We start from the raw sequence: 12,967 nt of genomic DNA, 5'->3' as shown, positions 1-12,967 counted from the left end.
GAGAAGCGGTTTTAAATGCTAAACTGTTCGTGCACTAAATTGTCACGGGTTCTTTTAAATAAAACGAAAGATTCCTTTCAGATTATTGCCATTTAGTTGGAAACAGACGCATATGGATTTCCAATAATGATATTCTTAGCGATGCGGGATCTTTTGTTGGGAAGCTACTGTAGGTGTCCGATTGTATATTAGGAAGTTAGTTTGAACGTTGAGTGTAATTAACAAATTTCGACAGATTTCTCGGCTCCAGGTGTCTCTAATTATAAGTAGCTTTAATTAATATCGGAGAAGAAGTTTCCTGGAATCGGAGAGGCGAAAAAGTGGAGGAAGAGCCTTCGAGAAGGAGGGAAATGAATCGCTTCGCGAAGAATCTCGAGATAGAACACGCAATTCTACGATGCGTCAACTGAAGCTTATATTTCTTTCCTTCTGCGTGTTCGATCGATTTTCTCGGAAACGTTACACTTTGAACTGGATTAGAAACGATTAATCACCCGAAAGATCCGTGTAAAGAATCGAAATCTGCTAGTTGGATCCGGCGGATCACCCTCGATCCTCCGGCTCGCCCTTTTATTCGCTTTTCTTCGCTCGACTGGTTTGGCATGCGGAAAAAAGTCAACGAATCCTCGCAAATATCTGTAAAGAAGAAAAAGCAGCTTGGGGGGGGGGGTTGCTGTTTGTTCGCAGGAGAGTCGTGACAATTAAAACGAAACGGCTTCTATGAAAGGGTAGTGCAGAGACCAGAAAGTCGATGCAGAGTGTAATTTCATTGATCGAAGCTGGAAGCCGCGAGTGCTGTGCCTAGAATCATATTTTCCAGACGGGGAGTGAGTTCGATGCCAGAATGAGCGCCAAATCGGGCTCATTAACGAATAATAAGCTGAAAGAAAGCTGTCTCCCCAGTGTTGTCTGTAATTCTCTGCGGACCTATGGTAGAATTTAAAGAAATAATACGTACCGACGAAATGAATCGGCTTTAAGACAGAGGGTCGAAACCGTTCCCCTTGCTCGCGTCCTTCTGGAGATTAATGCGGTGGACGCGATCCATGAAATCCAGAACGGCGCTGAATCGATTGACAGGGGCGACGCTCCGGTAATCGGGAGGCGATCGTTTCCCGTAGCGGGTAACCCAAAACGACTGACCCTCCCTCGGTTCTTGCTCCACAAACTTCGGCAGCGACTTTCCACCCCTTTGCAGCACCGCGCTACGCCCGTACCTGCTTCCCGACACGAACAAGCCGTCTGCAACTGAAATCGCAACAAGTTGCTGGAAAATAATTCAACTTGCTCGCAATGGAACGCGGGACCCGTTCGCTAACAATCGCGCCGATTGCAGAAGAAATAACGGCGGAAGCATCGAAAACGATACTGGAAACCCCGCGCGATCGATACTCGAGATTCCACTGTCCCCGAGTCCGAAGCAGCCTCGATTCGCCGCAGAATGTCTAATAGTTTATGAACTACCCCTTTGTCGCCGAGCTGCGCGGACCAACAACTAATTACCTCGATGAACGGAAGCACGGAGTTAACGCGTCCCGTGGATCGTATCATAATTCGCTGATAAAATTGAAAGCGCGAATGAAGAAGGAGAGGAGTGGAGGATTCACTGGCGAGGAAATTCCTTTGACCAAAACGGTCCGGGAAGGAGCGCGGCAGGAGGGTTGGTCAATTACCGCGAGAATATAACAAAAAAGGCTGCTCTCGCTGCAGAGCACCGATGATGATCGCACGGTTCCAATTTTCGTTCGAATTGGCCTGTCAGATATCGTGTTCACAGAGAAAAGGTCGTGTAACCGGGAACGGTTTAATTGGAGGCCACGCTGCCCATTCGGCCGCGGAACCACCGCAACGCTTCTGATTAGAGAACGAATCGTAAAAGCACAGAGCGCGGACGTGAAAGGAAGTTACTGGACACCTTCTCCTATTCCCAACAGTTGAATTCTGAGCTACTGGAAATGACTCGAATGACGTTCACGGGATGACGCAATCGGTGAAGTTTATAGTTCTCTACGTTGGGGTAGGTTTACGTTAGATCTGCGATAAACGATCAGAGCAAGAAGTACGTTGTACAGTTTTATAATCGAAGTGGAAGTAGTAATTGAAGCAGCGAACAGAGCTACTTTTACTAACAGATGCAGGGATTACCAACGTAATCGTACAGAGCAAAGTTTACGTTTACTGCGTAGGCTTTTCCGATATGCCATTTTACGAAACTTAATTATAATAATTATTCTTCTTCAGGATCGCTCGTGTTCGAATTGTTCACCTTTGCGAAAGCTCAAACGACTGTACTATTATCACAGCACGCCAAAAAATGGTATTTCTTAACAGTTTTTATCGCGCGCATTTGTGTCTGATAAATGTAACATTAACGAACTTTTAGTTACCAGCCTTGTTCGACGAGCGTGCCGCACGGTTATTAACTTCCTTTTCTTACACTCCGTTCAACACGAAATGTGAATTAGTGAAATGAGGCTTTTTTGTAGGCGCGTCGAACGAGTGTTCTTTTCTATCTTCCATGTTACGTGAACGTGAAAAGGCCATCCGAAAGGATACTTCATTTAATAATCCCTGAGAACCACCCAGGGAACAATTGCCGTGAATAATAGACGCTTCGAAGGTCGGGGCACACACGGTACAAGGGATCGAGGAGCCCACAACTAAAGATGCCAAAGGGTGAATGTACTTCGAAGCCCGCTATAATGTAATAAGAGGGAGACCCCGGGAGAAGGAAAATTGCTAATTTAGGGAGATCTCGTGACTTACCCGCACGTGGTTCATGCCGTTTACCGTATCGGCTTGGGATGTAGAAATTCTGGTGGGAGGCGACCAGGGTTAGAACCGCACACGCGATCCACAAACACGTTACAAACTCGACGCTACCAAAGCACGGCACCAACAGAGCCTTTCCACCCCTCGATACCATCCTTCTCCCTGCAAAAGCAACACCCAAATATTTCCACCGATACCCCCGGACGCCCCATTCTGTCAACCCCTAATCGTCAATTAAGTCTCGTCTTCCTGCACCTTTTACCCTTTCTCGCGGCCAATTATCTTGTTTCGCGCTCAAAACCGGACCATCCTCCAGCCTCGCACGCCGGAACTGTCGATTCCACGGGGCGAGATTCTCCGCGATCAGGGCCAGGTGATTCTAATAACCCGAGGGCTGATTTCCGGCGGGATGGTGGACCGACCGAGATGGACCTTCGAGCGTCCTCGAACCGGGTCTCAACGAAGAAGAAAAGCCTCGGTCGCGACGGTGAAGCAACACGTAAGAGCGACTGCGATGTACCATGATCCGTGAAACGCTTTATATAGCAGCTCCCAACCACCCACGAAGTATTCAGACACCCCTAACGGCGACCAATCGCGCGCCAGCTCGCCGTGCCCTCTCCTCGCTCGCCGCCGACGATTTTCTTTCTGTCTCGCTGCCGCCCGCGACAAATTAGACAACGAAATCACGAGGTACCTGGAGCCAATGCACATCGATTCGTGTTTCGCTCCACGATCGTTGGGAGAGATTCTTTTACCGATCAGGACCGTCCGAAGGGACCTGCTTTCTCTGACGTCGTTGCTGTTTCCGGACCAGTCAGCTCATATTTCTATCGCGGTGAGGTTCCTCGATTTTTCTACCGAACATGTTCGCGACAGTCACCCGAGCGTTGCGTTTCTGAGTACTTGCTAGGTGGATTCTCGCGGGAGCGTTGGCGTTAAAATTTTCAGCGAACTCGATGCAACAAAGAGGCTGCTCTCCTCTAGATACCTTCGCGAAACCACCACCCTGATGAAGTTTTCTCGACGGGAACCGACGCGTTGCCTTTCACCTACGTCAAAGCGGCGGGACGCAACGAGCCGGGCTCGTGAATTCTTTAGGAAGCTCCGTAATTATTGCAAGTTGCATGGCCCGTTAAACCGAGCCCCGCTGCTCCGAATTAATCCTCCGCCGAGGCACTTGACTGATTATTCTCTTTACTGGGAAACAATTCACCCCGATGCGAAGGAACGAAGAGATGGCTCGTGAGGCGACTCAGACTTAACCCAAATGCTCCTCTACTGCGGACCCACCCCGCGATCTTCACCGGAGAGATCCCACGGAGGATGCACGCGCTGATGTTCGATTTCCCAGGTTCTCCCCGCGTCCCGGTCGGGAATTCGCCGAGTGCAGTGCTCGTAAAGCGCCGCGACATAAAAAGCGAATGGCCAAGGAGAAGAAAATCTTCCGGGTCTCCGAGGAGCGCGTGCTTTTTATTCGCTGACTGTCATCAACGCGATCTTGATGGCCTGGGAACCGCCGTCACCAATCGCCTCGTGCCTGAGATAGAAACGCCTGCTCGCAGTGCTGACCCATTCCCCGTCGAAAATATCAAAGAATAGTTCTATCCAATCGCTTATTAAAATCGCCGTTTCGTCGGAGCGACGTTACTCTCTTCCCTAAACAGCCCTCTCCTGAGTTTTTAGGGAGAGCAACAGCCATAAAGCCTCAGGATTTAATCTCGGGAGGAGCGGAGTTGAAGGGATGAAAATTTATTAAAATTCAATAGGTGAAGTATAAAGAATTTATTCAAACAATAAAGTACAGTTTTCTTTTCTTTTTACAAAGTCGCTTCTTTGGGGTGGCAGGGGTCCCTGACCCCCCACTGGATGCGCCACTGCACACTCCAGTATTAACAGAGAATCAACGAAAAGCCTGGCTTGACGAATTGCTGGGTTTCACAGACGAGACAGCTTCCAGCCAAGTCCTGGTCGATTAACGCTCCTGGGACACTGGCCAGGCCTGGCTACCTCCAGCGCCTCGCGCCAGCCCCGGCAAATGGGCAACCGGAAGAACGCGCCAAGAAACTGGTCGCGACACTTGTTGCGCGGCCCACCCTCGGGAAACGCTTCGACGTCCCCGGCTAATTGTAAGAAGAGCGAATCGCGTTGCTAATTAACTACGTGGGTGTTGTTCAGCAGGATTCGTTAATGGAAGCAAGCCCCTGAAATATTTTCTGCACCCCTTTTAGGGTGAATATTAAACGAGCCCGGGGACCAGTTTCCTTCTTATCGAGGATCTAAGAGAAACAGTTACACACTCGTGAAAAATCACCCTCCTGATGGGAGATCAAATGGATTTAAATAATAAACCGTTGTTTCGTCGAAGTAATTTATTCCCCTGTGAAGAATTATCGCCGAAAACGACGCTGCAGGCATAATAATTGGATTCTGTGGCCTCCGTTTTACGCGTTCACCGCAGAACCCGCTCTGAATTTCTTGGATTTATTATCCGGACGATTGTTAAAGGTACACAATCCTCCGACGACCGTGCCTCTGTTTCATTAATCGCCGGAGCTCGTAGGTTCACCCTTTTTTAATGAGAATTCATCGATCCTGCTCGTCCTTCGAGCTACAGTTCAACTCTCCTCCAGGTCCCTGTTGCACCTCGATAATTATTTCGCCAAGCTAGGTAACTGCTGTCCAATAATCTATCGCGAAGGGGCGACTCCTTCGCTCGATCTTCGGCTAAAGAAATTTTTAATTGAAATAATTTAGAAGAGAAACCGCGCGTTGCAACCGACTTTTCAATTACTGTATAGCAGTGGCGCACGTGAGATTTAATCTTGGGGGAGCCGAGTTGAAGCGATAAAAATATTTTTAAATTCATTAGGTGATTATAAAAATTTACATATAAAATCGAATTCAGTTTTCTTCGTACAAAGCTCTTGAATTATTTCGGTCGTGGTTACATTAATCTCCTTTTCCTTTTTCTTTGCGGGGTGTTTGTTACTTTAATTTCCTGTGTATTTCGTGAAACATTTCGTACCTAAGACTGATTTTATTTAGCGCAACTTTAACTTATGTTTAAATTCATGTGCGCCTATTGCGTTTGAATGGAACATTCTCAACAGGCGGCACCTGTGTACGATCCTGTTCACTTAACAATGGAGCCACCCGGCCAGATGCGTCGGTAACGACATAATCTTTTTACATCACGCCTATACCTCGCCTGCGATTGCACACAATGAGCATTCGAATGTTAACCAAGATTCCACGGGTCGTATGTTCTGACATTTTGAAATATCGAAGCGTAAGTAAGAAACGCGTAAAATAAAACACTACTCGAAGTTCGTACAATGATAGATTCTTTTACTTTCGGTTTATCACCGACCACTGTAACACCATAACCTAGCGCCTGTCGTGCTCTCAGCGAATCAGATACTTGGATGAATGAAATGTTACGTTAATAACAAATGTATTGAGTTATATTTTACTCGTCGCATCTTTATTACCCCTTTATTAGTTATTACACTGTTAATTACACGATTTCAGGTGAGATATTACAGTAAAGCGAAGGAAGATGATATGGAAATACCTGTGAACGTACTAAAAGAGCATTATAGCGCGAATGATCAAACTGTCAATGGCGTGATATATGATCACAAACCGTTTAAGTTCACCTGCGAAGCTGGCAAAATCTATTCGTGGTGTTTATGCGGCCAGAGCCATAGGCAGCCGTTCTGCGATGGCACGCACAAAAGCATTTTTCTGAAGATCAAGCAGAGGCCGATACTGTTTCAGGTTAAAGAGACCAAGTCTTACTGGCTGTGCAACTGCAAGCAAACATCTAACAGACCTTTCTGCGATGGTACGCATCTGAGGGAAGATATCGTTGCGCAGAAAAAGAAAAACTGAAAGTGTATGTAAACATACGTATATTTGAATTGCTTACAATGTAAGACCACAAATTGATAGCATGTGAAATATCTATGTTGTCGAAATACTATCGTCGGAGATATTGTTTAATATAAAAATTTTTGTTATTGAAGGTTTCTGGATTATTAAGTTCCCTTTTAAAGCTGTTATGCTTTTTCTTCGCTTAAAAAAAATAAAAACGCACTAAAAAGTAAAAAATTCTCATCATTTACACTGTGTAAATCTAGCGCCGACTAGACAAATATGAGAGTCGTAGATTAAATATGGGAAAAAATTATTTTTTACTCTTTAGTGCGTTTTTATTTTTTTGAGGTGTTTTAATTTTTTTTTCAATGTATCTTAAAATATAGTCATCGTTAATTAATTATAATTAAAATCTACACGACGACCACGTAGGAAAGTAGCCAAAGGTCTATTCTTCGAGACGCGACTCTAAAAGTTCATGGAATATTCGTGGGAAATGAGAATTTCGTTAATTTCCAGCGGCTGTGTAATGTTTCTCTCTCCTTCCTTGTCGCTTGCACTGGCGCTTGCTCTCTGTCTCTCTCTCTCGCACAGCTCGGTTGTGCCACCTCCTCTAGTATCATGTACTCCTATTACTTTAGGAGATTTTCAGCCCCCATTCCGAGCATGTTGTCGATATTACAGAATGTTGCACTTACGAAAATTACGGCGGGGAGAAATCATGAATAATTACTTATGCGTAAAAAGTGTTGCTAATGGTAATTAAAGTGAAATTAGACCCAGAAACTTGATAAATTAGTGAATAATGAGAATAGAAATTGGAAGAATAACTACAATTTTATTGAATACCAATGGATTATGTATAAAATAATTACATACACTATATAAGAATGTAGTCAAGAGTCTCTATTTTACGATTCAACTGTGAAAGTACATAAATAAATTATTCGCAGGTAATCCGTATATAATGCAATGAAAAGTCAGAGTATTTGAAGAAGGGAATTAATGACATGCAGAGATACAGATATGTATTTCTATATTTCCTTATTTATTTGCAATCTGAGATGCTCGAGGCACACGCGCATGGCACGTAAAACTGTATTCAGCAATAAATTTATAGTTAACAATTGTTAGTTAATACGATATAGATCCCCGATCGCCATTGTGCGTTGAAAATTTATTATGACGTGTGCCGCGTATATCCTGTTGCGGTCTAGGAAACGGATATTTCGACCGTTTCGTTTGAATAAGTTCGTAAAATGTTAAACCTTGCGCAATTGTTGTATGTACAGAGGATTCGATTGTTTCGAATCGAGTGAAAAAAGAAGTTTTTCACTTCAAATTGTAATTTGTACATTTGTTTTCTAACAGTTACCTTTCGAGCAATTATTTAGTTTATCCGTCGACGAAGTGTGATTCAACGGGTTAAGGGGATAGACACGGGTAATGCAGCGCGCTGTATACCGACACAATCTGGCCCGAAACATGGGTTCGGGATTTTTCGTTTTTCGTCCTTATATGAGCAGATTTGGGGCTGGGCGAGGTCTCATTCGAAAGAGGAAGGTTCAATGCGGAGCGCTCTGCTCATGGTTCAACGAGATTGCGTTGATATGTAATAATATCAGTGTCCAAAGTAAAGCAAAAGTCGACAAAATATACCCGCAGAATCCAAGCATTTTTAGGTCACTAAAAGAGTTTTGTGACTCAAACGGTGAGCAGAGCGCTCCGCATTGAATCTTCTTCTATCGAATGAGACCTCTCCCAGGCAAAAATCTGCTCATATAAGAACGAAAAACGAAAAATCGTGACTACATTCCCGAATCAGAGTTCCGCCATATTGGCGATAATACATAGCAAGTCACTTGACAAATTTAGTTGAGATAGTAGATACGAGATGGCGCCTACTCGGGAGGACTGCCAACGTGGATTCCTAGCAAAACCACAGACAAGGTATAGAATAGACCCATCACCTTATAGGACTTCGTGTCGCCACCCAATCTGTGTTACCGAACCATAATTTGAGGACTGAATTTAGCGACCTCTGTTCATGAACAGCGTCCAACTCAGCAACTACTCTGAAATGTGTTGAAATGCTGAAAGGTGTTGCGTACTTGTATACGCGTGACTTGTTTAGAGAGAGAGTTTGACATAAGAGGGTAGGCTTTTGTTACGGTATGCTTTGGCTCGGTTGGTCAACGACTCACGCGGATTTCTCTCCGAAAATCCATTTCGTGGATCAAGACACTATGGCGTTCAGAAATGGCATTTCTTCAAAGCCCGTGCAAGCTACAAATTGCAAGATGACATTGTTTATTAGCATTTTGCGTACCCTTGCGAACCCTTTCACGTATCGTGCGCCGAAAAAAGTATTAAAAATTCACGCTGTTACTGATATTCCCACAAGTTTCTAATGCACTGTTTAATCATTCCAGTGAAGTAATAATAATTGGATTCCGTTTGCCCCTAATATTAGTTTACCGCCAACACTGAAATTTACAGTAAAATCTAATTTTAAAAGTCTCGCAGAAAGTTGCATGATGCATGAGTGTCTTAAAAGTTTGTCTAGCCCTGAGAAATTCATCGGTTCAGTGAAGTGTGTGCATGGCATAGTGCATATTATCTCGTGATTTCTCAATTTCATCGATTACTGGACCATGTGGGAGGCCTTTTAATTTAACAGGATTCCATTCAGATATACCCGTTACTTAGAAGACTTTTTCAGAAACTGAAGGATGTTAAAAACAGAAAATGATTTTGTAATCGTGTACCGTGCCTCTACGTGTTAGTGATGTGAACGCGAATTCCCATAAGGTGATAGGTCTATCGTTTTAGCCTATACTTCGCCGATGTTAACAAGTATCTCACTCATATTTCTCCAAATATTCCTGCAACTATTCACTTAGACTAAGTTCAACTAAAACGTATTTATACATTATAAATAATACTACGTGATATGTATAAGCATTAACATTAATGTATCGAACGATTAAAAATTGAGAATAAAAGAGAATTCAGTCGGCGCAGAAAATCATTTGCAAATCCAAGGCCAAATGTTACAAATTGCTTGATATCTCGAGTTCTATCGATTATAGTTAATAATAATTTATACTGGGCGGTTAGTGTAAATGTTGTTAACATTATTTGTCACAGCAATAGCCACTGGAATGGATATTTTAGCCGAAAATCCATTTTTGCCGAAGAATTCGCTGGATTTCGCAATTGTAACTAACCGTCGACCTTGTTTTGATCGGGGGACATCATTCCTCGAAGTCTACATAAGGAGCTCACAGATCTTCATGTACTCAGTCGTCGTCGGTCCTCCGGACTTGAAGGACCTCCGCGAACCCTGGAGCTGCCGAGCCACCTGGATGCACTGGACTTCCTGGACTTCCTGGGGACCTGGTCAGGGATTCAACCATGGTTCTTCCTCCCCCTCCCCTCTGGAGCTGCCGAGCCACCTGGACCAGCTGGACTTCCTGGGGACCTGGTCAGGGGTTCAACCCTGGTTCTTCCTCCCCCTCCCCCCTGGAGCTGCCGAGCCACCTGGATCCACTGGACTTCCTGGGGACCTGGTTCTTCCTCCCCCTCCCCCCGGAGCTGCTGAACTTGCTGGGGACCTGGTCAGGATTTCAACCCTGGTTCTTCCGCCAGCCTCTCGCCCCTCTGGCCTGGGTTCGTTTATTCGCTTGGTGTTGATGAAATTTTGGGGTTCGGTAAGTCATTTAAAATTTTATTGTTTCGCGAATGTGAAATCTGATTTCTTCGGTCGTTTTCCATCATCTGTCCTATTTCCATGCATACTTTCGAGAATTTTGCGCGAGTCGTTCTATTTTGTGTATTTCTTCGATGGGTTTGCATGATTTATTTTATTTCATGCATTTCTTCGATGGGTTTAAATGATTTATTTCATTTTCGTGAATTTCTTCGCTGGTTTTCTCTGATTCATTTCATCTCGTCGATGTCTTCGATGGTTTTCCCTGATTCATTTCATGTCTTCGATGGTTTTTCCTGATTTATTTCATCTCGTCGATGTCTTCGATGGTTTTCTCTGATTCATTTCATCTCGTCGATGTCTTCGATGGTTTTCCCTGATTCATATCATCTCGTCGATGTCTTCGATGGTTTTCCCTGATTCATTTCATGTCTTCGATGGTTTTTCCTGATTTATTTCATCTCGTCGATGTCTTCGATGGTTTTCCCTGATTCATTTCATCTCGTCTATGTCTTCGATGGTTTTTTGTGACTTCTGTCACTCTGTCATGCATCTCATCGATGAGTCTACATTCTCTGCTCTTTCCTTCAAGTACTTATCTCTGCGGTGGTTTTGCATGCTCGTGCGTGCTCTGCTGTTGGTCGAAATTATCTCGATCGTCTCCAACTCAATAAGCTTTTCCTTAATTTCTTTCCAGGCCGACCACACCGTTACTAACATATAGTAGTTGATTGTTTCAGCTTTTCAGGTTCACCGTTACTTGGGGAATGGAGTTAACAACACGATATATTTAAAAAGAAACTAGTGAAAAGTGATCGTGCAAAGTGACAGTGAAAGAAGACATCTAAGGTAGGCTAGGCTAATTTATTATAGTATGAAGTATTTAAGGTCCCATGTAAAATTGCCAAGCAGTCACTAAATCATTAACTTTGTTGTTCGTTTATTGGCTCCTCATCTGTGATGAGGAGGTTACCGCTGCTTCCGTTTGCGGAAGCAAGTGACTGAGCATGGAATCGGTATGGGTGGATCAGTTTCATCCCTTGGTGTTCTTGTCCAAAGGGAAAAGTTTCGGGCGTAGGGGGTGCACCTTTTGGTACACTGCCTGCGTAAGTCACCCGGTTCGATTACCCAATCTCCGTGTTGGACGGCTTGAGTCAGGTCAAGTGTTTGCTCCTGACGAGTCGCATCGGAGCAACAGGAATCGTCTGGGAGGCGCCGAGCGCTTTTCCCTTTCGACTTGGACAGCAGGGTGGTAGGAACTGCGCCGTCCAATACTTGTTTCATGCTTACCCTTCGTCTTTCCTTCTTTCCTGAATTTCTTTTAATCGAGTGATTGCTTGGCAGTTCCCTAGATTCTATATCTAAACCGAAGGGATCGATGGAACTTTGTTTCCATCCATCTCTTTGGTTTAGATGGTTTCATGTACAGGGAGATCGATGGAACTTTGATTCCATCTATCTCTCTACGGGTCTCGAAACGCAGCAACCTCCTCGTGGTGAGACCTGGTAATCGATGAGAATCGAGCCGATAGCTGTGATTGTCAAATATTCTAATTAGATATAAGAATTTCTTTAACTTGCAATACTATGTAACTTAAAATGTTGTTCGATTGTTCCTACCGAACCCCAGAATACGAATATAGTGTTAAGATGGAAGAATAAGTGCAAGTTGGAATATTTCAGCGAGATACTGGAACTGGTGAGTTTTTCACAATTTTTAAAATCCTCTCTGCTTCAGCATTTTATTGAAATATACAAAGTTACAATTCCTTTGCGAGGTATTCCAAAAATTTTCAGAATGCACAAAATTGGGCTTTGTAACAGGAGAACATGATGTGGAAAGAGGTGGCACTAAGTAACGTCTTCGGAGAGAGAATCGAGGATGCCTTCGAAGCTGAAATTCAGAATACCTCTTTTCGCTTCATGTTCTCCTGATATATTGGCCAAAATCTGGCGAAAATTTTTAGAATGCACAATATTGGGCTTTGTAACAGGAGAACATGATGTCGAAAGAGGTGGCACTAAGTAATGTCTTCGGAGAGAGAATCGAGGATGCCTTCGAAGCTGAAATTGAGAATACCTCTCTTCGCTTCATGTTCTCCTGATACCTGGGCCAAAATCTGGCAAAAATTTTCAGAATGCACAAAATTGGGCTTTGTAACAGGAGAACATGATGTCGAAAGAGGTGGCACTAAGTAATGTCTTCGGAGAGAGAATCGAGGATGCCTTCGAAGCTGAAATTCAGAATACCTCTCTTCGCTTCATGTTCTCCTGATACCTGGGCCAAAATCTAGCCAAAATTTTCAGAATACACAAAATTGAGCTTTGTAACAGGAGAACATGATGTCGAAAGAGGTGGCACTAAGTAATGTCTTCGGAGAGAGAATCGAGGATGCCTTCGAAGCTGAAATTCAGAATACCTCTCTTCGCTTCATGTTCTCCTGATACCTGGGCCAAAATCTAGCAAAAATTTTCAGAATGCACAAAATTGAGCTTTGTAACAGGAGAACATGATGTCGAAAGAGGTGGCACTAAGTAATGTCTTCGGAGAGAGAATCGAGGATGCCTTCGAAGCTGAAATTCAGAATACCTCTCTTCGCT

General features: G+C 44.0%; 2 protein-coding genes across 2 annotated transcripts; one reads left to right on the top strand and one right to left on the bottom strand.

Moving 5' to 3' along the window:
- Positions 1-390: 390 nt before the first annotated feature.
- LOC143375397 (uncharacterized) lies at positions 391-3,250 on the bottom strand. Its single transcript, XM_076824428.1, has 4 exons — positions 3,028-3,250; positions 2,767-2,934; positions 959-1,248; positions 391-636 (listed from the first exon to the last, which is right to left on the bottom strand). Exons 2-3 carry the CDS (start codon positions 2,924-2,926, stop codon positions 977-979), a joined length of 432 nt encoding a protein of 143 aa, XP_076680543.1. The 5' UTR covers positions 2,927-2,934; positions 3,028-3,250; the 3' UTR covers positions 391-636; positions 959-976.
- Positions 3,251-5,915: 2,665 nt separating this feature from the next.
- Positions 5,916-6,802, top strand: LOC143375590 (uncharacterized). The gene is made up of 2 exons (XM_076824873.1): positions 5,916-6,064; positions 6,307-6,802. Exons 1-2 carry the CDS (start codon positions 5,999-6,001, stop codon positions 6,667-6,669), a joined length of 429 nt encoding a protein of 142 aa, XP_076680988.1. The 5' UTR covers positions 5,916-5,998; the 3' UTR covers positions 6,670-6,802.
- Positions 6,803-12,967: the final 6,165 nt, after the last annotated feature.

The sequence above is a fragment of the Andrena cerasifolii genome, chromosome 12 (genome assembly GCF_050908995.1).
Source record: "Andrena cerasifolii isolate SP2316 chromosome 12, iyAndCera1_principal, whole genome shotgun sequence".
NCBI classification, from domain to species: Eukaryota; Metazoa; Arthropoda; class Insecta; order Hymenoptera; family Andrenidae; genus Andrena; species Andrena cerasifolii.
Note: the sequence above shows the minus strand (reverse complement) of the source record. Positions and strands in the feature narration are given on the sequence as shown.